Source organism: Chelonia mydas, chromosome 13 (assembly GCF_015237465.2).
Source record: "Chelonia mydas isolate rCheMyd1 chromosome 13, rCheMyd1.pri.v2, whole genome shotgun sequence".
NCBI lineage: Eukaryota > Metazoa > Chordata > Testudines > Cheloniidae > Chelonia > Chelonia mydas.
In genome coordinates, this window is record NC_051253.2 from 7,076,075 (window position 1) to 7,100,875 (window position 24,801).

The 24,801-nt window shown below is 37.9% G+C and overlaps 1 protein-coding gene across 5 annotated transcripts in view; it reads left to right on the forward strand.

The window, feature by feature from the left end:
* Positions 1-24,801, forward strand: part of DIDO1 (death inducer-obliterator 1) — a 96,103-nt gene that overhangs the window by 15,119 nt on the left and 56,183 nt on the right. For 2 of the 5 annotated variants that reach the window (XM_037915842.2, XM_043527486.1), the window contains 3 exons: positions 11,637-11,823; positions 14,022-14,220; positions 20,352-20,462. In XM_037915842.2, coding sequence (XP_037771770.1) covers positions 11,659-11,823; positions 14,022-14,220; positions 20,352-20,462 — 475 coding nt within the window. In that variant the 5' untranslated portion in view covers positions 11,637-11,658. Of the gene's footprint in view, positions 1-11,636; positions 11,824-14,021; positions 14,338-20,351; positions 20,463-24,801 lie in introns of those variants that run through there. The other 3 variants (XM_037915844.2, XM_037915845.2, XM_037915846.2) reach the window with 2 other exon arrangements.

The following is a 24,801-nucleotide window of genomic DNA, read 5'->3' on the forward strand; positions in this document are numbered from 1 at the left end:
TTCCCCAGTACTGTATCACTTCGATCATGGAATTCCCAGTGCCAGAAGCAGTTTAATGTTTACCTCTATAACGGAAGTGGAGATATGGAAGACCTTGTCCTATCAAGGGTTCTGCTGAATATTTGTTAGCTCCAGCTAAGTCACTGGGGGGAGATCATGCTAAATGGTGCCATCATATACTTTTGAGTTATAAGAAGAGATGGTTTACAGTTCCTTAACTATGCTGTAACACATTCGCTCAGTCTGTATCGCTATTAATTATTTTTTGAGGGGCAACTTTTTTTAACTGCTAAAGGTTATTTCCTTTTTATCTAAATTATACTTTAAAGTAAACTACCACGTTGGCTTGGCTTTCATTTTGCTGTAAAATGTACTCATGTTTAATTTGACATGGAGTTAGCTGTTCGAAATAGAACACGAAAGCTTATGCTCAAATACATTTGTTAGTCTCTAAGGTGCCACAAGTACTCCTTTTCTTTTTGCAAATACAGACTAACATGGCTGCTGCTCTGAAACCTGAAATAGAACAGCTATTTAAATTTAAATAGACAGGCATTTTTAGTCCGAAATATTATTGATATCAGAATTGTACTGTTATATTTGATGCCTTATAAATGTATTTTAATCGGCTCCACTGTGCTAATACAGAACAGACTCTTGTAAATGTATTTGTGCATTTATTTGAAAAACTTTATCAGGTTGAAAAAATTCTTCATTGAAATGATACATCTCAATTTCCAGGGATATAAAGGATGTCCAGGAGTATGAAGATACTGATACACAGCCTAAAAACAATCACAGAGCACTATATTAGCATTCATGTGTGTCTCAGCTCTAACATGAAATAATTGGAAGTTGTTGGCACTTCTTTTTGGAAGAGAGGAAGTTTCAGAGAAAAATGGTTGTGTAACTCAGTTACGCATTGCCAAATCTACATTTATTCTTGCAAATTGTAAAGCATTTATTAGCATTTGAGAGTGTGACATTATTTCATGGGAAGTAGTTGTTGATTAGGTATAGTAGGACCTCAGAATTACCAACACCAGCGTTATGAGCTGACCAGTCAACCACACACCTCATTTGGAACTGAAAGTACGCAATCAGGCAGCAGCAGAGACCAAAAAGAAAAAAAAGAAAAAAGGCCAATACAGTAAGGTACTGTGTTAAATTAAACTACTAAAAAGATTAAGGGAAAGCAGCATTTTTTCTTCTACATAGTAAAGTTTCAAAGCTTGTATGAAGTCACTGTTCAGTTATAAACTTTTGAAAGAACAACCGTAACATTTTGTTCAGAGTTATGAGCACCCTGCATTCCCAAGGAGTTCGTAACTCTGAGGTTCTACTATATGGAAAATATGAAGGAATTTGACTGTGTGATTGATTGATTTATTTATTTTAAACCAGATAGTATTGCAAGTAAGTGATATGGTAGGCGTGTTTTCCTAAGTGTCCTAATGCTTAGAATTTATGTAGTATTTTCCATTTGTAGGTGTCAAAGCACTTTACAAAGGAAGTTACGGTATTACATTTTCTGTAGGAGCTTTCATGTTCGTCGACTTCACAATCCTTAGTTAATTACAAACATTGCAACATACTTTTATTATGTAAGTATTTATTTTAAGCATCAGATCTTTTAAAGATAACTACATGATGGACGAGCACACAAAATATCTTCATAGACCAAAATTACAAAGGAAGCCTTAGTGACTTAACATTGTGTGCATTTGTAATGACAGGTTTCAGAGTAACAGCCGTGTTAGTCTGTATTCGCAAAAAGAAAAGGAGTACTTGTGGCACCTTAGAGACTAACCAATTTATTTGAGCATAAGCTTTCGTGAAAGCTTATGCTCAAATAAATTGGTTAGTCTCTAAGGTGCCACAAGTACTCCTTTTCTTTTTGTAATGACATGCACTTTTTAGAATGATAAAGAACTGTTATTCTAACATGGAATATTTTTCACTACTTTATTCTTATTTGTGAATACAGTCACACTAATGCTGATAAGCATTAGCCCCATTTTACACTAAAACTAAGACACAGACAAGTTAGTTGACCAAGGACATTCAAGGTGTCAGTGGCAGACCTGAGGCTCCAACCCAGGTCTCCTGACTCCCAGTCAACGTCCCTATCGACTGGATGGTATGATTAAAATTTCAGGATATAAAATCCTATAACAGTAAAATGTAAAAGGTATGAAAAGAAAAAACAAAAAAGTCAGTCATGAAAAATATTTGTACAGCTATGTATTTCAATAAATATGAAGGCAATAGAGAAGAAGGAAGAGCAAGAAGAACAAAATAGAAAAAAGATATGGGTAAAAGAAGAAATGTAGGTCTGACTGCGGACACTGTTCTGTCTTAAGTTAATAAAGTATTTGTTTTCACACAGATTGTTCTTCATTAATTTGTAATCTATCTATTTCTTTTTCATCTAAAGCTGTTTCAATTAATGATGTGACCAGTTTCTGTTTGTGCAGGAATTCATGATATTTTTAATGCCTGGGTATTTATAGTAATCAATTCAGAGTACTACAGAATTATAGATAAATCTTAAAGTATTGCTAATTTGGGGTGAGGTCTGATATGAATTCAATTTTCTTGCCCTGAATTGAGATTGAAAATGATGAACCAGTCAGTATTTGTAATAAAGAGCGGTTATACTGGCTCCTTATCTTTTGATAATGGGATAAATGTATGGGGGTCTTTTTGTCATCACACTTTTGTCATTACTTAAATGCACGTTTAAACCTCCCCTCCCCCCCATGCATCTTACAAAAAGTTGTCTGTATTAGTGATAACTCAGCTTACCTTGATACTGATGTAGATGTCCCCATTTGAATATTTAGGTCTTAGTCCACTGTGTTGAAGGTGATTTGGAATAACTCTTTGAGACAGCCACATCAAACTGTATGAGTGGAAAATAAAAAAAAGCAAATGGTGTTGATTTATCATAGGGAAGTTGTAAAAGTGCCATTTAATGAGGCACCTGTGAGAAAGCTTGCTCCTGATACTACTTCCTCAGGTATGCTGCTTCTACAAGATAACTACTAGTAGCAGTTAAAGGAAAACTAAACTACACAATATGATATCAATAAGAGTAGTGAAACTTCTAGTTCTAACAAAGACTATATTACTACGTGTTTAAGTCTTATACATAAATCATTAGATCTTGGTGAAATTAAAGCCTTCTAACATAAACATCAAGAGAGGTAAACATTGATTACAGTGAGCTCCATGGCAGTATTTACATGTAGAGACAGTTATGAATGAAGATAATCATGGTGTTTATGTGTGTGTTAAATGCTGAAATTTCTCATCAGAGTATTTGAGTAGATTTTGTGTTTTCAGCAGCAAAAAGCTGCAGAAGCTTGTGGAAGAGTTCTACAGCCATCTCTGCAGGGCTTCAGGAGGGATTCCTTTTTCCAAGTTTGAAGCTGTTTTTTATGATACTCAACAACTGACAAAGTAATATTTTCAGGTATTTAAAATAGTTAAAACTTCCTTGAGATGGGGGAAGGATTGTTTGGAGTGGGAAGGGAGTGAAGACTTTTGCTTGCAGCTTCAGTGTCTTTCATGGACTATTTCAGTACAGTGACCTTCCAAATGCTGTTGACAAATAATGGAGTATAACAGTCATCCTTATGCTCAACAGATCAGGATTTCCTTGATCAACAGAGCCGTTTAGTGGGACCAAAAATGCAGGGTTTTTTGGCAGATCCAGATTTAACAGAAGCTGCATAAAAAAGCATCTAAGTATGTTTAGATAGTGGAAAGCGTCTGTAAAAAGTGCCATTTGGAGTTTTTATGTTCATTGTCTCCTACTCCAAATTTGTGAAGTTTGCAAGTAAGTGTATGTTTTTGTAACTTGTAAACTCCTTTTGGATTTGTAAGTCAAGCTGGGTTCTTTCTCTCTTTTAACATCACCACTCAATAATGATTCTACAGGTGGAATTCAGTTAGATTGCTGATAATGCATGAACCACAATAAAAGTCCATTTCACGGTTTGGAAGCTGTACTGACTGCAATACTAACAAAAATAAAATATTTTGTACTTACTATAAGATAATTTTCAGCACTTCTTACTTTGATTAATGAGTATTAGAATTTAAGAGCCTTTGGGGAAACAATGTGCTATATTTAATGTTCCTCCACAAGTTTTGGAAGAAAGGTTTCTAAATCTTCCATAGCAAGGCTGGTTAAATGCAGACTTCCAGAGGTAGGCAAGGCAAAAGGGATTGTCCCCTAATGATCAAGACACGGGTCCATTAGGGCCGTGCCTTCCACATACGTCTGTGCTTCATAGGATTACATATATACTACCATGACTTGGCCTAGGCCCTAAAATATCCATTTTGATTATACTAATAACTGCACCTCTTATTGTTGTCAAAAGTAGTAGACAATGGGAGACTGTAATAGGCTGCAGTAGAAATTTGACTTCTGCAAGAAAAGCCAATAAACGTATTACTCCATACATATTTTAAGGGATTTTTCTGTGTTCCACCCATCTTTAATCACTGACTGGACATACCGAAACAGTGACGAGTATTTCTAAAACTGTTGTGTTCTGAAAACTTAAACTTATTTTTTGGTAAATTTTTACTTCGCTGTTTGAACGTATTAGAATGAATTAATGGAATTTTCTTTTAAGCTCAGTATCATTATAGAAAGAACTGCACTCCGATTTTGAAATTTTTTCCCCAAGACTTACTGCCCAAGGAATAAGCCTACGAATGCTGCTATGTTCCCAAATAGCCACAGACTCTTAAAAAGTATGGTCTTGCAAATTAAAGGAATTGAAACAGTTTTGTACCATTTGTACTGTATCTAGCTGTAGCATTGGCAATCAATTTTTTATTGAATAAACTTAAAAATACCCAGAACAAACATAACTTTGTGCTTTTGTTATAATCACGTTTCCCCTTTTTGATTTAATTCCACTTTTTATTTTCTATTGTAGATTGTTCTGTATTTTCTGTATTGTTTTGAATATTCCCTCTTTCTTTTTCACCCCTTATATTCTTTTCCTATTTTTTACTATGTTCTCTCCTTTCACTTGTATGTTTTGACTCTTCCTTCTTTTCCTATAAACATCTTTGTTGTTCTTTAATTTATCCCATTTATTCTGTTTTTCACCTCCACAAGCCTGTTTATATTCACTGATGAATCTATACATATCAACTCACGCTCACATTTACACTTGCATGCGTCCGCATGCACCTACTTGTGAAAAGACCCACTTGCTCACATGCAGCCATCTGCTAACAGATTCACTCTTGACTCCTCCCATCTTCCAATGATTAAAAACAGTGGATCGCGGGGCTGCCTTTTTTTTGTTACTCCTAAAATCCTGGTAGTTGAAACACCTTTTTCTTCCTCTTAAGAGTCGTATAGTACCTCTTTAGGGCTAATAAATGGACTTTAATGGAATTACTCATGTTTAAAGTTAAATGCTTTGCAGGATCAGGGCCTTAGTGTAGCACTTCAAATTTAGCATTGAAAGTATGTAAATCCACCTATCCATAATGGTTACTTCATTCATGTAAGATGGTGACATTGCGAAGAGAAGTTTTACTAAGTCTTCACAAAGTTGGTATCCTGTGGATACAGAAATCTGCAGATTGACTTATTTGAATATTTGCCTGTGTGTGATGACGCCCCCCCCCCCCCCCCCCCCCCCCCCCCCCCCCAGGCACAAGACTGCGTCATTGGCATTTCAGTTACCGATTTTTTTGTCCATGTCTTGAGGATTGTAGCCCCAGACTTGATAGCTATATGTCTATGCTGTTTCACAGTTTAACATTTTTATATTGGAAGCTTTTCTGGGTTATTCCAAGTGATTGTCCTGAATATAGCAGCTTTTGTTGAAGAGATGTAACCTTATTGTGGTCTTAAAGAAGGCAGGCTATAATGGAATACTTAATGCACTTTGGTTTAAATATTATAGGAGCGTATTGTATATTTGCAGGAGGGAGCGTTGCTGTTAGATGGCTTCTTCGTTTCTTTGGAATCACTGATGTATAGGACTTGAAGATAGACCTGTCTATTTGTTTTTACCAAGGCAGAATTAAGAATGTTTATCTTAGATTAACTGTGTGGTCCCATACCTTTTAAGTGTAGTAATAATTTTGAAATTCCAAGCTTTAATGTGGGTTTTTTGACGTGTTTTTTAAAAAAAAAAAAAAGAAAGAAAGAAATTACAGCATTTTAAAGTGGTTTCCCCTTAAGTAATTGATAGCTATTCCAATTAGACATGATTTTTTTTTTTTTTGGCTTGTAAATATCCTTTGTTTTAAAGAATATTTTCAGAATTGCTCAGTGACAGGACTTTCTGTGGAGCTTGTCAGCTGTGCAAGAACTGTGTGAGAGGACCGTGCAGGGTATAGAAACTATCAGGCTCTATAACGTATATAGAAACATTAAAATGTTATTTTAAAATAACCACATAAAACTACCAATAGCTAATCATTGTCCAAAGAGCCAGTCTGACCTAACCCTTATGAATATGAAGATAATCATCCAAATGTGAACTGTGTACAAACTTGAGGTCATGATGTTTTCCTGAGCCTTTAGAGAAACCACTCCAGTGCTATGCTTTGCAGAGTGAAAAATGCCCAAATATTGTCCCTTTTCAGTGCTGTTTCTAAGTTCCCTGAGCAACTGTGAAACTGGTAAGAAGCAGGTCAATTTCATGCTGAAGCTATTTGGGAAATTTATTAGAGGTTCCCATTACAGCTGCTTGTGAATGTTTTCTTCTCCCTGTTAAAGCCAGAATGTTGAGAAGAGGAATCTTTGCTATCAACCTCTACTGGTTGAGATTCATTCCTAGTTGCATATTCGTGTGCATTGTAGCCTTGCCAGAGTTAATGAGTATGTCTTTGATTAGGTCAATAATAATATTAGTGATTCAAGATCTTCTGATTAGCAGAACAATCCATAATGAGGATCTGACAAGATTCTCTTTCAACCTTCTAGAAAACTAGAGAATTTGGAGGTCATTCTGTGATTGGCATGAGGAGGGAAAGATTGTCTTGCAATATTGCTGCCATTCTAGAATTTCTTCAAGCCAGGTAGACATGAGCCTGACTGCTACCAACATTAAAGTCCAGTTTGCAGCAGTTGTAGGCTAGTTTTCATGCTGTTGGGTGGACAGCTTAGATGTACTACGTGCCTCCATGATGCTCTGTCCTTAGCCAAATCTGGCGCACTACTGGGTAGAATGCCTATGAGGGACAGGTGTCTTACACCATCCAGCCATTGAAGCATTATATATTCTCAGCTTCATCTCTCTGCTTATCAGGGTGTTTGGTTGTGAAAGATGTTCTTAATGAGATGCATCATTACTGATGACAGTTTTGCTGTGAGGGCTTCAAGTTTTTCTTGATGCTGCCCATGTTATCGACAACAGAGCCAAGGTAGGTGATGTCACTAACAATATCAACTGAGTGGTCACCCACTAAGATGCTAGTACCCACAATATGTTCAAAATTGCTGACTGGAAGACTTTTGGTTTTACCGCAAATGGGAGAGTAGTTGTAGGGTTCAGAAGAATGGTTAAGTGGTTAACTCTGTTCCTGTGAGTAGGCACCCAGATGTTTCTGAAGGCTGTTGACAGCCTGAGATCAGTAAAGCAAGCTGTGATTCATGCTTGGAGCTTAAAATTGGTATGCTCTCACAACTCCCCTTTAGAGACCGTGAGGAGTGGGTTTCAGTATATTTATTGGTAAAGATTCTGTTTCTCATCACTGTAAACTGATTTGAAGGATAGGAGAGTGATATGTACTGTCTTGTAGAGAGTCTTCCATCATTTCTGCACCTGGCTACATTTGTTTTTAGACCCTTTCAGAATTCAGAACAAAGATTACATGTACCTTCCATTTGAAGCAGAAAATTGCTTTGCCCGCTTTCTGTCCAGAATTGCTAAAGCAGAGTAAAATTCAGTTGTTAGACATACATAGGGCACCACAGAATTACATAATGGATCTCAGCATGGAGTAAAGTGCCATTTAGAAAGTAGTATCTGAGCCAAGAAATTTTTAAGATGTTAAAGATTTGTAAGGCATGTAAAACTTCATCAGACATTATACATTAATGTACAGGTGCTTGCAGAAGTGGTTTTTGGCAGAAGGGTGCCTGTGAGATACTATGCTTCCCTAACTCAGGTGCTTGAAGTGTTTTGGGAGAAGTCAGGGGTCTGGACTGGTATAGAAGATCAAAAAGAAAAAAAAATTTTTTTCTTTCTTAGTGTGTACCAGTCCAGAAACCTTTTTGTTGTAGATTTTCTGTACTCTGTTTCCATTACAACGTACATGTTCATATTAAAGTTATTTTTTGTTGTTTGTCGGCAGAATTTGTGTGGTTCCAAGTATTGCTTTCAACTGAAGCATGAGGAACAACTAGACTTCTGATTTATAGAGATGTTCTAATGACATGGTAACCATGAGAATAAAACTAGAACACTTTGTGATGTAATAAGATAATCTAGAAATATTTATAATCTTATTTATGATATCCTGTGTTTTATATAGAAGTTTGTGATAAGAAAATACCTGCGCTATATACATTTTTTTATTTTTATTTTTTGGATATGATCACATTACCATTTTGAAAAAGCAAAACGAGGCATTGTAGGAGCAGTTATTTGTTGGAGGTACCTTCCAGTAAACTACAGATGTAGTGATACCATGCTTAATTGTTTAAAGGAGACTTTGTTCAGTGCATCAGTGTGAAATTGAGAAAGGATGAAAACCTTGTTAAGGCCCATTGCACTACTTAAACTTGCAGTGTGGTTGGTTAGGAGAAGCCAGGACAGGTCTGGAAGGGGATCCTTCTCCTGCATGTTACTGAGGGATGTCTCTGTATTAGTTCCTTCTATGCTGAGATGTAAATTGAGGTTCAGAAGTGGACCGGGGAAGGGCCGCAGACTTCATGGTTAAGTGGGTCTAGTGACTCTAAGAGCCCAAGTAACACAAAGGAGCTGTAATGTGCACTTCCCGACCATACACTGGAGTAGTGGCGGTGGAGGTGCTAAATTGCAGCTCTGTGTCTTTTGTCCCAATCCCTTCCATGCTCCACCTTCATATAGCCCAGTAATTTAGGATTTGTTTTGAAGTTATTTTCAACCCTGTGGAGAGATTTTTGCCTACATTTATTAAAACTGTGGCTTGTATTTCAAACACATTTTAATTACAGTTGGTCATTGAACTTTTTGACACTGTCACTTTTGTCATTGGTATCATGGGAGCTCTTTGCATTGAGCAAATCAGAAAAGCTTTTGAAGAAGCTTTTATACAGCTGTCTATCAATGAGATTCTGTACATTTATTTTTTTGTATATGTACTCAAAGAACCTCTAAAAGTGTTGTGACAATAAAGAGGAATAATGATGACGATAGGGGTTATCTAATATAGAAGGTGCTATAATTATAAGTGCCAATGGGAGCTTGACAATTCATTGGTTAGGGTAATGTATTGTTAAAAAGAGCAATTATAAAATGATTTAGTTTGATACTGCAAAAATATTCTTTAAGTTGCTGGTTTTTAATAAGTATTAATCTAAATAGGTCAGGGATGCAAGGATTTATGGCATCTACAAAAATGTTTTTTTACTCAGCTGAACTGCCGAGAGACCTATAGTAGACAAATCTTATAGCTGGACACGTTTTTATTACTGTGCTAATTCAGCTTGCTTTTTAGCAGGTTTAACTAACGTAAAAACGGGTCCAGTGCGGGAGCCTTGTTTACACTAGGTATGTCTACACTGGAAAAAAAAAAAACCCTCATGCAGTAATGAGTCTCAGAGTCCAGGTATACAGACTCAGGCTCACGCTACGGTGCTAAAAAGGGCCATGTAGAAGTTCTGGCTTGGGCTCTGAAGCCCGGGAAGGGAGATGGATTTCAGAGCTGGAGCTCCAGCCCAAGCCAGAACATCCTCTCATCTATTTTTCATGCTGTAGCATGAACCCCTTGAATCTGACTCTGTAGACCAGGGCTCTAAGGCTTGCTGCTGTAGGGATTTGTTTGCAGTATAGGTGTATATGCCAACACTCCCCGTAGGGTCAGCTACCAAATGATAGAACTGGTGGTAGGGTTTATTTTTGTAACACTGTCTAGTGTAGATGCAGCGTAGGTGACTTTGGTTTCCCATGACAGCTACATTTGGCTGATACAGTGGAATGGTTGATCTCGAAAGTGAGATTTACGTATGCAATAGACAGAGCTTTCTCTAACTAGTCCATGACTTTGGATCTCTCTTCTGGAAGAGATTTGATTGCCTATAATCTTCAGTGTATTCAAAATAAAATATAAAACTCACTTCTTCAACCTAGGTTTCCCACAAATCAAATATTTAAAAATAAATCAAAACCCAAATTCCTAACTATACAAACAAACAAATGCTACTCCCCTTCCCACCCTCTAACCCCCATATAGAATGGGAAGAGAAAAAGAGACATCATCTTGTGTTCACTTTAAAATGTATGTTGGTCAGGTATCATAGTGATTGGTACAGCATACAAATATATGTCCAGTAGAACCTCAGAGTTACGAACACTGGAGTTACAAACTGACCAGTCAACCACACACCTCATTTGGAACTGGAAGTATGCAATCAGGCAGCAGCAGAGACTGCCAAAAAAAAGAGGCAAATACAGTACAGTACTGTGTTAAATGTAAACTAAAAAAAATAAAGGGAAAGCAGCATTTTTCTTCTGCATAATAAAGTTTCAAAGCTGTATTAATTTAGTGTTCAGTTATAAACTTTTGAAAGAACAACCATAACATTTTGTTCAGAGTTATAAACAACCTCCCTTCCCAAGGTGTTTTGAAACTGTCACGTTAAATTAAAACTCCCTGTTCAAAATGCAGTTTGCAATCTTGCCACTGGGTTGAGTAAAATTATTAACAAATTGCAAAATATGATCTATTTCAGTGGTTCTCAACCAGGGGTCGGGGCCCCCTGAGGGGCCATGAGGAGGTTTCAGGGGGTCCTCCAAGCAGGGCCTGTGTTAGACTCGCTGGGGCCCAGGGCAGAAAGCCAAAGCCCCACTGCATGGGGCTGAAGCCCAGGACCCTGAGCCCCGCCACCTGGGGCTGAAGCCAAAGCCTGAGCAACTTAGCTTTGCAGTTTCCCCTTTGGCATGGCGCCCCAGATAATTGCCCTGCTTGTACCCCCTAATGCCGGCCCTGGCTTTTATATGCAGAAAACCAGTTGTTGTTTTTCTAGGCCATGGAGTTTTTATAGCATGGGGGGGGGCTCAGAAAGAGGTTGAGAACCCCATATCTATTCAACATCAGAATGTTCCCTAACCTGAGAAAATACTGACTGCAGTATTAGGTATGCATTAGTAATATCAGATCTGTGCCTCAAGATTAAATATATTGAAGATAATTTTCCATATATGGCCTTGACTCCGGTTGATGGCACAAAACTATTAAACTGGATTTATTTGCACAATCAGCAGAGGACATTCTGAAGTCAGTAGTATGTTACAAGCTGAAAGATTCAAATAAGATATGTTAGGGCACATATATTTAATTTTTAGTTTTCATTCAGTGGCATATGTTGTATAATAATAGTAGGGTATTTTATTAGAATTGAACAAGTAGTGATTAGCTGACTTTCCCTCTTCCTTCAGGTATATCTCTTAGAATTGCGTGATGTGTGATGAATTGGAGATTCTGAACAGGGAGATTGAGCGGTTATTACGGAGCAACATCGTGGAAGAAGGCACTTTAAATTCAGACTGTCTTCAGCCATCTACCACTAACTCCTTGGATATAGCCACTGATTCAGACAATGAAGCAAAGTACAAATTAGTGCAGGTACCCAATGCCTTTATAAACAGTAATAGGGTTCTTAAAATTAGGTTATACTACTATGGGTTTTTTATTTGTTTCTTTTTTGGAAGACTTGAAATGTACATAGGAAGTATTTAGAAAGGAGGGAACAACCTGAATTTGTCCACATGCAGCATTAGTTTATCTGTTGCTGTCAGTGATAGAACAATTGTTTGGATTGCTTTACTATTTCATGTACCAGCTGAGAAGAATGGCAAATTTCTGTTTTCATTTGGAAAATGTAATAGCACTGGAGATGATCATTTCCCAAGTAGTAATAAGTGGTTAAAAATAGCAAATATGCTGTAAGACTCTGGGGTTTGTGAACTTGGACAGTTTGATTTGAACAAATAAATTGTAGGGAGGTTGTGTTGGGGCCTGTAGGATTGTACATGTCCTTAATTTGTCCTTACATTTGCCTATCTCCACCTCTGGTACATTACAGTACCAGAATTCATCCTTTTCATCCTGAAATCCTTGTTACGTTTTAATCACTTTTTACCTTTACTGTTGCAGTTCCTCTTGCAATTGCTCCTAAATCATTGTTTGTTCTAAGAAATGGAATCATGTTATCTTTGTTCTCTGTCACTGGCTTATGTTCAAGTTCAATTCAAAACTGACTTTATTCGTTCTATCCTGCCTCCTGTTCCAAGCCTGATCGCTGTACTCCAATTGGGTTAGGCTTTTCTGTACTTTCCTCTGGACAACAGTTAGCTTTGTTCCTGTAGAAAAGTAAGTTCCTGATTCTGAAATAATCTTGAAAAAGTTTTTGCCAGCAGAATTAGCTCCTATGGTAGAGGGAGATCTCTTAACAAATGGTGGTTGTCAGCCCTTCTTTGGCCTAGTCTAGTTTTCATGAAACATTTTTAAAAAGTTTTGCCCCATTCACGCAGGCTGTACCTGCTGATAAAATCATATTTCTTGAAAAATATTCAAAGATAGATTTTGAAAACTGTTCCGGTTTGGGAGTCTTTGTAGTGTGGACATGAGCGTAGGGACAATTTCTCACTTGCGGAGCTTCATCTGGAACTCTTAATCTTCCCTACTTTTAAACCACTAATTAATTTCTAGTTTTTAAATCTTTGAAGCTATGGTCTTGTCCACACTTACAAATTTTGCCCCTCTAACTATGTTAGCATAGTTAAACTGTATAGCTTATTCTGGTTTGGCAAAGTGAAATAAATTATACCGGTAAAAAGTGACGTATATCAGTATAATTGCATCTGAACTAGGGTTTATAGGCGCATAACTGTGACCATGAAAAAAATCACACTCCTTGCCGATATAGTTATACTGGTAAAACTTTTTAAGTTTAGACCAAGCCTACTTTTTTGCTGTAAAATTGCATTTGACTTGTTTTAAAACACTTTATAGTGTAAAATATTTGATATAAATGACGGCACAAAAAAACACGGTCTTTTAGCAGTTAGGGTATGTTGGCTTGGTTCTTTAAACTCTGTCTTGAAAACACAGTACAAGACCAGGAGAAAGTGAAAGAATAGAGAATTTATCCTTCTGCTAACTGGGAACTCTCAATTAGATATCTGTATCTGGCTATAGGGAAAATTAGCTGGTGTTAATCAGATTTATCTAGGATTGTTAGCTTCAATTAGTGATGTTAAACTTGGCTAAAGTCTTTAAAATAGGATAATGGTTTTCTATATTTTCAGTACTGTTAGAAACATCTAAATATAGATTATATCTTTTAATTTCACTCTGGCTGAGCTATTAAATACTATTATTAGAGTTAACTTATTTTGTTAAATTCCTATTTAGGACGCTGTTGTGCTATGAAAATCTTAATGGCTTCCAAACAAATGTATCCGTATACAAGCTACATGCCTTATGGAGCTGAACAATCAGTCTTAACAGGGGAGTTTTGGTGGTAGTTTTTTCCCATTTACAATAATGCTACTTCCTGTTTCAGTCCATTTCCTGGGGAAAAACTGATGAAGAAACAAAATGTGAAGGTTGCTTTCAAGTGTTACAGATGCACGTTGCCTTTTATTTTATCTGTTTTCTTACCAAAACTATCTCAATTTACAGACTTATTTTTTAATAATGAGAACTTTGTAGCAATTTAAAGCAATACCAGGTTGTCTGACCTGTTGGAATTGTGTAATACAGAGTGGTAAATTAAATTAATAAAACTATATAAACTTTTAATTTTTTTTTCCTTTCAGGAGCCTACAACTGGAGGATTGATATCTGAGTCTTTGGATTGTCATCAAGATGAACCGTGCACTTCTGAATTATCAAATTCAGCATGTGCTTTAGGGATTATGCTGAATGACTCTGATCGACGACTGCTGCCCTCTTCTCGCTCTCCCTTTCATTTAGATCTACAGGGAGAAACCATCCCAACCTCTAATGCTGTGTCAGGTAAAGCATATAGAGGACATTGAAGAATCTTCCTATTTCTTTAAGTTTTATCTGGAATTTAAATCTCAGAATTTGGATTTCCTCTGCTGTACTCTTAACATTTCTTCATCTTCCAAGGTAAACAAATATATAAAATATTGTTTGATCTGTTGCATCAGAACAGCTTTAATTTTCAATTTCTTATTAATAGCCATTTAAAGTTTTCTAATATTTTAAAATTATAATCTTGTTGCTACATAAGATGCTTAAAACTAAAAAAGAAATATGTAATGTATTTTTAAACGTTATCTTCTAAAGAGCTTAACAAAATTCCATCAAGTTTAGAAATAATTTGTGAATGCTCCAATAGCTAGGCTAGAAAGGTGATTCATCATTTTTATTACCTTACTATTAGCTTAAAATTAATTATTCTTTTAATTCTACTGCAGCATTCTTATTAGCCATTTCCCACTTCAGTGATGCTCAAGCATGCACTAGCTTGATGGTTATATCAACAGTACAATCCCATTGAAGTTGTCTTATAGAGAATCTTGTAAGTGCTATGTTTACAAACACTGTTAAGTGGATTTGAAAAGTTCCCTATTTTAGCTTTATTAATTACTTTATAAATGGTAGCAAATTTTTTAAAAAAGAGAACTTCTCAGGCCATCAATTTTTAGTTTAAGTAGACAAATACATGGCACCATTTTGTCATGGGCTAACTCTAGAGGCGTTCGTGCCTGATATGTTACAAGTGTAGCATATGCTGGTACACTGCTTGAAACAGGAGCCATCTCATCAGGACTGCACATTGCAAGATGTAAAAATAGTGAGATTTAAAATAACATGCTAGCATGCTTAAGCCCCTCACATACTAGCTATTGGAATTGTGTGTATATATCTGAAGCTATTGGAAATTTGTTCAGTTTCTTCAGGAATCACCATAAAATGAAAATAGGATAAAGTGTATGATTCAGTTTTGTTATAATGCATTAGATACTTTTGAAAGAAATGCAAAATCGAATCATATGGAGCTGCTGCTCCCAGTGTAGAGACAATTGACTTAAGTTCCATGTATGGAACAGAGTTTGATAATGGTTTTAAAATTTAGTTGTGGCTCAGAGTGTTAATAGTGTAAAATTCATTAGTCAGACAGGATAAAATTCCATAATCTTTCCAAGGAAAGTGTATGAAAATAGTGTTTCATTTTACCAGTATGTGCAAGTAAATCCCTATTTATCCTGTGATGACGGTACAACAGTAACACACATACTACTGATCACAAAACTTATTTATTATTCCTTCTTAGCAAGGCACTTACATTGCATGAAACTTGTTTGAAATGCAGCAGCACATATGCTTACTGGCTTTAGTGATTGAGATAATCTTACGCCAAATTGTTCTTTATTTTGGATCCTCATAAAGTTGCCTCATGCTTGTATGTTGTTTCTGTCACTTGCTTCCTGCTGTTCTCTCAGACCTGGAGAGGGATTCTAAGAAGCTGTGTCCCTCACACCAACACTAGCTTTACCCTACAGTTCAGCTTGTACATTTCCAGGTTATTTGCCAGAACTCTTCTCTGGCACAACATACAATTTGGAAGCCTTGAGACAAAGACCACATCAAGGACCAGCCTTATTTGAGTTCCTTTCAATGTGTTGAGTTTTTTTTCAGAGAATTTCTTGATAAGGCTTTGAGAAATTCTTCTGACCTGAACAAGATTATACTTAACCAGTCCCGTTAGTGAGACTCCTCTAGAGGGAATGTGTAATACCTTTTGCTGAATTACTAACTACCAACATTACTAAAACAATCAGTCCTTTCAGTCCTTCACCCAGTCAGTTCCACTGGCGAATGAAAATACTTCCCAAACATCATCTAGAGAAGGCACCCCAGAAGTAACTAATCTAGTCCATTAGACCACTTTCTTCTCCTGGACTCTTAAAATTGTTCAGACTGATCTCCTCAGATTTTCAGAAATACCTTCCTCTTAACTTCTTTTCATTGCCTCCCTATTGGGATCACAAGACGTGACAGGCAGTTCTGGACAGCATGGTGAAACTTATCCAAGGGGCCATTGTTTTTTCCAGAAGAAAGATTACTTGCTTTTGATAGAGATTCTTCATGATGAAAAAGAAAATAGGATATTTCTGCCCCATCCTGGCCTTGTGTGGGCTGAATCCAGGTTCATGAAATCTCACTTTGTACAGAATCCTGGCATTCCTGATACAAGAGGCTTTCTATTAAGACTCCTTACATTTCATCTGATTTGGATCCAGAAGAATCCCAGGACCAGTAATAATAGTATGAAGTTACTTACGGACCTATGGTATTGAGGGAGATGTCCTAGCATCTGATAATGTCCTCAAATTATACCGGGGAGGGGAGGAAGAGAGTACAAATTGTCTGTTTTGAGGAATCTCTCGATAAAGGAATCTTAGAAACCGAGTACAAGGACAAGAAAATGTTGCTATTGGCCAAATGCCAGAAGATAATTAGATCTTCAGAGAGTAACTGTCCTCTCCAGGTTTCTTCTCATACAGATTCTGCAGATGAGACAGTGACTGAATTAGATGGCAGTTGAACAGATCATGAGGTGAAAGGTCTAGAAGCATCTTCTCTAGACAACCCTCTACCAACCACAATAATGTAGACTTGTCCTCTTCTTCCATCTGAGGAGATCGGACTCTTGAGCAGGCGTCTCTGATTCTCAGCCAGGAGGGATGACAAATGTTGGAAATATTCAGTCAGGCTCCCAGAGCTTAGTAAAGCATAGCCAGAAGATGGCAGATAATAAACTACTACAAAGCTATAGAGATGTATTCACCTTCCTACTCCCCGTATAAGGGGCTTAAAAATGATCCTTGTATTGAAGAATTTGCAGAAATCATTACAAGTATCAGAATTCAAAATAAAAACACTCAAGTCCATTTTGACAGCTGTTTTTCAGGTCAGTTTCCTAATCTCTATCAGTTTCAAGAAGATTTGCCTACATATCCTGATCAGACCATCACTCTGGCAAGACATGTTCTTATGTGGTCAGAAACATTTCCAATAGAGGGTCCTATGCTTTGACCTTAATTACTCTCTAACGTATTCACAGAAATGTACTACTTGTTTGAATGGAAACTCTTTAGGCCTGGACTTCACGCAGGTTTTGTACCAATATAACTATTTTGGGGGAGGGAGGGGCAATGTTGGTTGGTTTTACCTATCTGTATAAGCGCTAATGTGGATGAAGTCTTACTGGTAAAACGTATTGTCCTTCCCTTATGGGCATAATCTGTACTGGTATAAGACACCTTTACGCTGGTGTATCTGTGTCCATATTACAGGGGTTGTACAGTTTTAATTATGCTACTAGAATGTGTGTGTTTATACAAGCTGTTAGAAAAAGATTTGCATCCTGATAAGAGCATCCTTGAGACACAGGGCAGAACAGGACATCAGTTTTATGGTTCATTTCTACTAAGTAAGGGGACTCATGGTGAATTAAGAAAAAAAATCTGCTTAATCCAACTCAAACCGTTCAGAACTTTGAAGTCACTTTCAATACCAAACTTCAAAGGATGTTTCTTCCCAGGGGGAGAGAACAAAATAAAGGAAGTTATATGCCATGTCTGTGAACAGCCCCTAGCTTTCAAAATATTATTGAGTTTGCTAGGTAATCTGGTTTATTAGAACTGCTGAGCTGGCAACGTTTCTGATATATCCACTTCAAAGATTCGTGCTACCCTTTCCATCAGATGTTATTTACCCCCTTTGCAAATAGAATGCCCCTAAGGACATGTTCATCTAGCCTGGTGATTTGTGACTAGACCCCCAAATGATGAATTGGATAGAACTGTGTTTATTATGGATGGAAAGAACACTTTTTGCTGGGGGAGCACATCTTTCACATCACTTTGGGGAGATGGTCTCAGAAAGAAATGATGAGGAAGATCAACTGGCTAGAGATCTGAGACATTTGATTAGCTTTCCTTGTACTGCACAAATAAACGAAACTTCAACATGTCCTAATAATGACAGACAACACTATATGAGCAGAGGACCAGGTCAGCATATTTGCACCAAGAAGAAAGGCCCCTCTTGTTCTGGGGAATTAATAATATATAATTGATTTGGGCCCTGCATATCAAGTCGAATCTAAATACAGTATCTGATTGGCTAGGTAGGCAAGAAGCAGACCCAGCAGAATGGAGTCTCTACTGCTCTTTTTTTCTGTTGATAAGAAAGATTGGAGTCCAGGATGGGATCTCTCTGCAAACAAAATGCCAAGACAAGAAGATACTACTTCCAATTCTATGTCACCCAGCAATGCCCCTTGAAGCATTTCTCAGAATTGGCTATTAGGCCAATTCTGTGCTTCCTTGCCTGCTGCTTTGAGCAAAATTTTCCAGAAGAAAGCATCAGCCCCATTCTGAACTCTGAGACAATGTTTTTTCTACCTTTGAAATTGTCGTTCTCCCCTTTTCTATGACATGCCAAAAAGAACCACTAAGTTAAGGGTCAATAACTTACCCAGGGAAACTCCATTTGTCAACATGAGTTTCTGTTAGCCATGGTAATTTAAATTGGCTTTTAAAATAGCTAGTGGTAGCTGGTGACAGTTTCCCTTGTGGAGGGTTGCTCTCTGCTGGTAGAAAGATGTGAGGGAATATAATAGGGCATGTAATAGGCAAGGCAGGTGCATGGTGGAACTGAACTATGCCTGAGCCTTTTGCAGTGGCAGAAGTTAGAGAAACTAAGTAGCCCTTCTCTTGCTCTAATTCTGCTAAGAATGAACAACTGAGGGTCAGGGAGCCACAACTAGGTTGCAGCAGCCACCTCTCTCCTCTTTGTCAAAGTGGAGAATCTGTTCATGAATATTTTTTGTTTTCTGGTTTCTTGTTTTTTATTTTTTGTAATATGTTCCATATGTTGGCGTAGCTTGTAGGCAGTTCATCCTGATTTCAGAGTTCAAGAGAAAGTGATGGTTCTCTTGAGTAATAATTCATTTTAGAAAATAATGTTTTAAGTAAAACTTTTCATTTTGTGCGTATTTATGAACTCCATGAGGTATTGATAAAATTATAGGTGCTAGCCAGGGATGCTAGAAATAAATTACCATTCTGCATTTCCTCACCCCAAATCCGAATAATCTTCTGGGAGATGAATTTATTTTTCTTTTCAGCTGACATGGTTCCTACTTTTATATTTTAATTTAATAGGGTCTTCTAAAATATTCGTAGCTGCTTATGGACTAAGGTAGCTGGAGGCTTCTAGACAATCCACTTGCATTTTCACAACTCTGGATACTTATACGAGAGTCAGGTTTTGGTATGAAAAACAAGGAAATAAGTTTATAATTCAATATTCTGGTTCCACCGTTCACATATTTTTATACACAACTATTATTAGACAAGATTGTTGGAACAATAATTGGGATTTGATTGTAACTGGGGTAATAATTACATCCAGTGTATTGTCTTGCAAGGCCTACATGTCATCTTGTAAATTCTGCAGTCTTAACAACACTGAGAGTAACCATTCCATTATAACTTATTTGGTATGTATTTGTGGAAGTTTTCAAAGTGTCATGGTAATGATACTATAGTTAAAATGTACAGTGTCATTTAGTTTTACTCTTATTCTGGCACTTTTAACTTATTCAATAAATTACTTTTGCATTGAGACATATACTTTTCAAGTTCAGATCCATATATATATTTTTTAACTTTAAGTTCTAAAATCTTTAGTTTTGTAATATCTGAAGTTCAGGATTAAACACCATCAACTGTGTCCCTTTAAATGAAACATTTAAAATAGTTGATAGTATAGATTATTTTGAGTAGTTGAGTATATACCTCAGCTTTTATTATTCTTATTTTGTTGCTAAACAGTTTGCAAAAAGTCGGAACCAAGTTAGTAGTGAATGTGCGTGCTATATCCAAAAATGTGCAGTACAATTTAGCACTTTATGTTAGAGTAAATTTGAGATCTTTTAGTTTCCGGTATTCATTTACGGTCAAAAATTAGATTACTTACATGTTTGGATACCCATAATTTTACATTGTGATAGATTTTTCTACATTAAATCTCTTGTTATTAATAGGTGCAACAGAATCTCCAGGTCTAAGCAATTACATTCTGAGTCTTATGTTTATTTTTAGAGTTGCACTTGGGGAATGGTGGTGTTCCTATTATGGAACAAGTTGTAAATTCACGGTCTGTGGCATTTGAATCTGAATCCAGTCTTGGCAACATGGAAAACCGTTCTCCTGGTAAGTCCATTTTCTTTCTTTTCTTGAGCAGAAATCTTGCTAACACATCCAATTTGTGTGTTTCTTAACCAAAAGATAACTTGAGCAAATAGTGTAAAAACTATCTCTGAGGAGGAGTACAATATGTTAATGTGTAGATTCACTTTTAAGAATATAAAGAATATTTTTATTTAGGAGCCCCCTGTGATGGGTTCCCCCCCAGGGTGCCAGCTGCAACTGGGGTATCACTGAGCCCCCCTTACCCACCTACCTGGGCTCCCTCTCACACTGTGGTGCTGTGATAAGTTTCCAAGCTCTCCAAGCTTGCACTTTCACCAGCATACACACACCTAGCTGCAGAACTTACAGGCTGCTGTGATCAGTTCTGCATGGGGAGGCTTACAGCTAAGGAACTGCCCAGCTGCTCAAGACAACACCTCTGGAGTGTAAACCCAAAATTATACCGTCCTGCACTGCACAGTGATCTGTACAGTTTAAGCTCATGAAATTCGCCCCCTCCTTCAGTGTGAAGAGAGAATATACAACAGCTTTTCCCCCCAAGTTATAACTCCCACACACTGGTCTGTGATGAAGCAAAAGCAAATTTATTAAATACAAAAGATGGATTTTAAGTGATTATAAGTGATAGTAAACAAAGCAAATTACCGAGCAAAGATGAAAGCAAGTTACCGAGCAAATAAACAAAAACACAATCTAAGCTTAATATACTAAAGAGATTGGATATGAGTAGCAAACTCTCACCCTAAATGTTGATTTAAGCTGGCTGCAGGCTCTTATGGGGCAAGCTGCACTTGCTGGCAGCTTAAGAACCCCAGATATTCCTTTCACAGGCTAGAAACCCCTCTAGCCTGGGTCCAACACTTCTCCCTAGTTCAGTCATTGTTCCTCAGGTGTTTCCAAGAGTCTCCCCTTCATTGAAGAACCATGATGATGTTACTCCCCTGCCTTAAATAGCTTTTGTATATGGCGGGAACCCTTTGTCTCCAAGCTTGGTTCCCATGTCTTTCAGTGGAAAAACACTGGTATTCCAAGATGGAGTCCAGTACCAAGTGATCTGGTCACATGCCCCTGTAGTGTCATAGAAGCCATGACTCGAGGCTATTTGTACTATCCTCAGGAAGCCTTCCCAGGAAGGCTCTCTGGTGGGAGATTAGCTTCTTCTAAGACCTATTGTTCTTCTAATGGTCCATTGACTTGAATGGGCCATTTCCAGCCAGCCATCTAGACTGACAGTCTTTTGCCTAGTGGGTGTTCCCCAGGTATAAACACCTTTGTAATAGATACATAGACAATATTCCTAACTTCAGATACCAAAATGAAACATGCGTACAAATAGGATAATCATATTCAGTAAATTATAACCTCTACAATGATATCTCACATGACCTCTCTTGTATAAAATACATAATAGTTATACCATAATCCTATCATAATACTATCTCTAGGAAGGATATGGGATGCATCAAAGTGATGTTAACTATACAAAACAGAGAGAGAGAGAGACATGGTCACTGCCCTGAGGGATTTATAATGCTACTAGACAGACACATATAAGTACATCCAAATTGTAATTCACTGGTTGACTGGAGAGAGATTTGGTCATAACAGATGAGGTGTTTTGTTTTGTTTTTAAATGTTATTGACCTGTGGCTTGCATTTAATTGCTTGCGAAACTGCTTTTTTCCTCTGTAATACTGTAGCAATTGATTGGCTGACAGGCTTGAACCTAATAATCCCCTGGTTCAGACAGAGGATGGTTGGCAGCTGGGCCTTTGAGGAGTTCTTGACTTCAGCTTAATCATCTGTTGTTCTGCTAGACTCTGGATTTGGGGATCTGCAGAGCATTCTACTAGATGATACTGTTTTCTTAGGCTTGCCTAGATTTATAGCTTTTTTGTTTGTTTGTTTGTTTTGTTTCTTTAAGCTATTGTGTTTTGCTGGTTGTTTCTTGTAGAGTTCCCAGAACGTTAGTCGGGCACTTAAGAAAAAGTTGATGTTCTTTGGTGGATAGCCACTAAAAGGAATGATGCTATGTGAAGATAGGTGGGATGAAGAATTATCTGATCACTAGTTTCAGAGTAGCAGCCGTGTTAGTCTGTATCCGCAAAAAGAAAAGGAGGACTTGTGGCACTTTAGAGACTAACAAATTTATTTGAGCATAAGCTTTCGTGAGCTACAGCTCACTTCATCAGATGCATTCAGTGGAAAATACAGTGGGGAGATTTATATACACAGAGAACATGAAACAATGGGTGTTACCATACACACTGTAAGGAGAGTGATCAGGTAAGGTGAGCTATTACCAGCAAGGGTGGGGGAGGGAAGCTTTTGTAGTGACAATCAAGGTGGGCCATTTCCAGCAGTTGACAAGATCATGTGAGGAACAGCGGGGGAGGAAATGGGGAAATAGTTTTACTTTGCGTAATGACCCATCTACTTCCAGTCTTTATTCAAGCCTAAGTTAATTGTATCCAGTTTGCAAATTAATTCCAATTCAGCAGTCTCTTGTTGGAGTCTGTTTTTGAAGTTTTTTTGTTGAAGAATTGCCACTTTTAGGTCTGTAATCGAGTGACCAAAGAGACTGAAGTGTTCTCCGACTGGTTTTTGAATGTTTTAATTCTTGACGTCTGATTTGTGTCCATTTATTCTTTTACGTAGAGACTGTCCAGTTGGCCAATGTACATGGCAGAGGGGCAATTCTGGCGTATGATGGCGTATATCACATTGGTAGATGAGCAGGTGAACGAGCCTCTGATAGTGTGGCTGATGTGATTAGGCCCTATGATGGTGTCCCCTGAATAGATATGTGGACACAGTTGGCAACGGGCTTTGTTGCAAGGATAGGTTCCTGGGTTAGTGGTTCTGTTGTGTGGTGTGAGGTTGCTGGTGAGTATTTGCTTCAGGTTGGGGAGCTGTCTGTAAGCAAGGACTGGCCTGTCTCCCAAGATCTCTGAGAGTGATGGGTCGTTCTTCAGGATAGGTTGTAGATCCTTGATGATGCATTGGAGAGGTTTTAGTTGGGGGCTGAAGGTGATGGCTAGCGGCATTCTGTTATTTTCTTTGTTGGGCCTGTCCTGTAGTAGGTAACTTCTGGGTACTCTTCTGGCTCTGTAAATCTGTTTTTTCACTTCCGCAGGTGGGTATTGTAGTTGTAAGAACGCTTGATAGGGATCTTGGAGGTGTTTGTCTCTGTCTGAGGGGTTGGAGCAAATGCGGTTGTATTGTAGAGCTTGGCTGTAGACAGTGGATCGTGTGGTGTGGTCTGGATGAAAGCTGGAGGCATGTAGGTAGGCATAGCGGTCAGTAGGTTTCCGGTATAGGGTTGTATTTATGTGACCATCGCTTATTAGCACCGTAGTGTTCAGGAAGTGGATCTCTTGTGTGGACTGGTCCAGGCTGAGGTTGATGGTGGTATGGAAGTTGTTGAAATCATGGTGGAATTCCTCAAGGGCTTGTTTTCCATGGGTTCAGATGGTGAAGATGTCATCAATGTGGCACAAGTAGAGTAGGAGCATTAGGAGACGAGAGCTGAGTAAGCGTTGTTCTGAGTCAGCCATAAAAATCTTGGCACACTGTGGGGCCATGTGGGTACCCATAGCAGTGCCGCTGATTTGAAGGTATACATTGTCCCCAAATGTGAAATAGTTATGTGTGAGGACAAAGTCACAAAGTTCAGCCACCATGTTTGCCGTGACATTATCGGGGATACTGTTCCTGACGGCTTGTGTCCACATAACTATTCAGGGGACACCATCATAGGGCCTAATCACATCAGCCACACTATCAGAGGCTCGTTCACCTGCTCATCTACTAATGTGATATACGCCATCATATGCCAGCAATGCCCCTCTGCCATGTACACTGGCCAAACTGGGCAGTCTCTACGTAAAAGAATAAATGGACACAAATCAGACGTCAAGAATTATAACATTCAAAAACCAGTCGGAGAACACTTCCGTCTCTTTGGTCACTCGATTACAGACCTAAAAGTGGCAATTCTTCAAAAAAAAAAAAAAACTTCAAAAACAGACTCCAACAAGAGACTGCTGAATTGGAATTAATTTGCAAGCTGGATACAATTAACTTAGGCTTGAATAAAGACTGGGAGTAGGTGGGTCATTACGCAAAGTAAAACTATTTCCCCATTTCCCCCCCTCCCTCCCCCGCTGTTCCTCACATGATCTTTTTTATAAGATAAGCTGTTACCAGCAGGAGAGTGGGGTGGGAGGAAGTTTTGTTTCATGGTCTCTGTGTGTATATAATGTCTTCTGCAGTTTCCACGATATGCTATGCATCCGATGAAGTGAGCTGTAGCTCACGAAAGCTCATGCTCAAATAA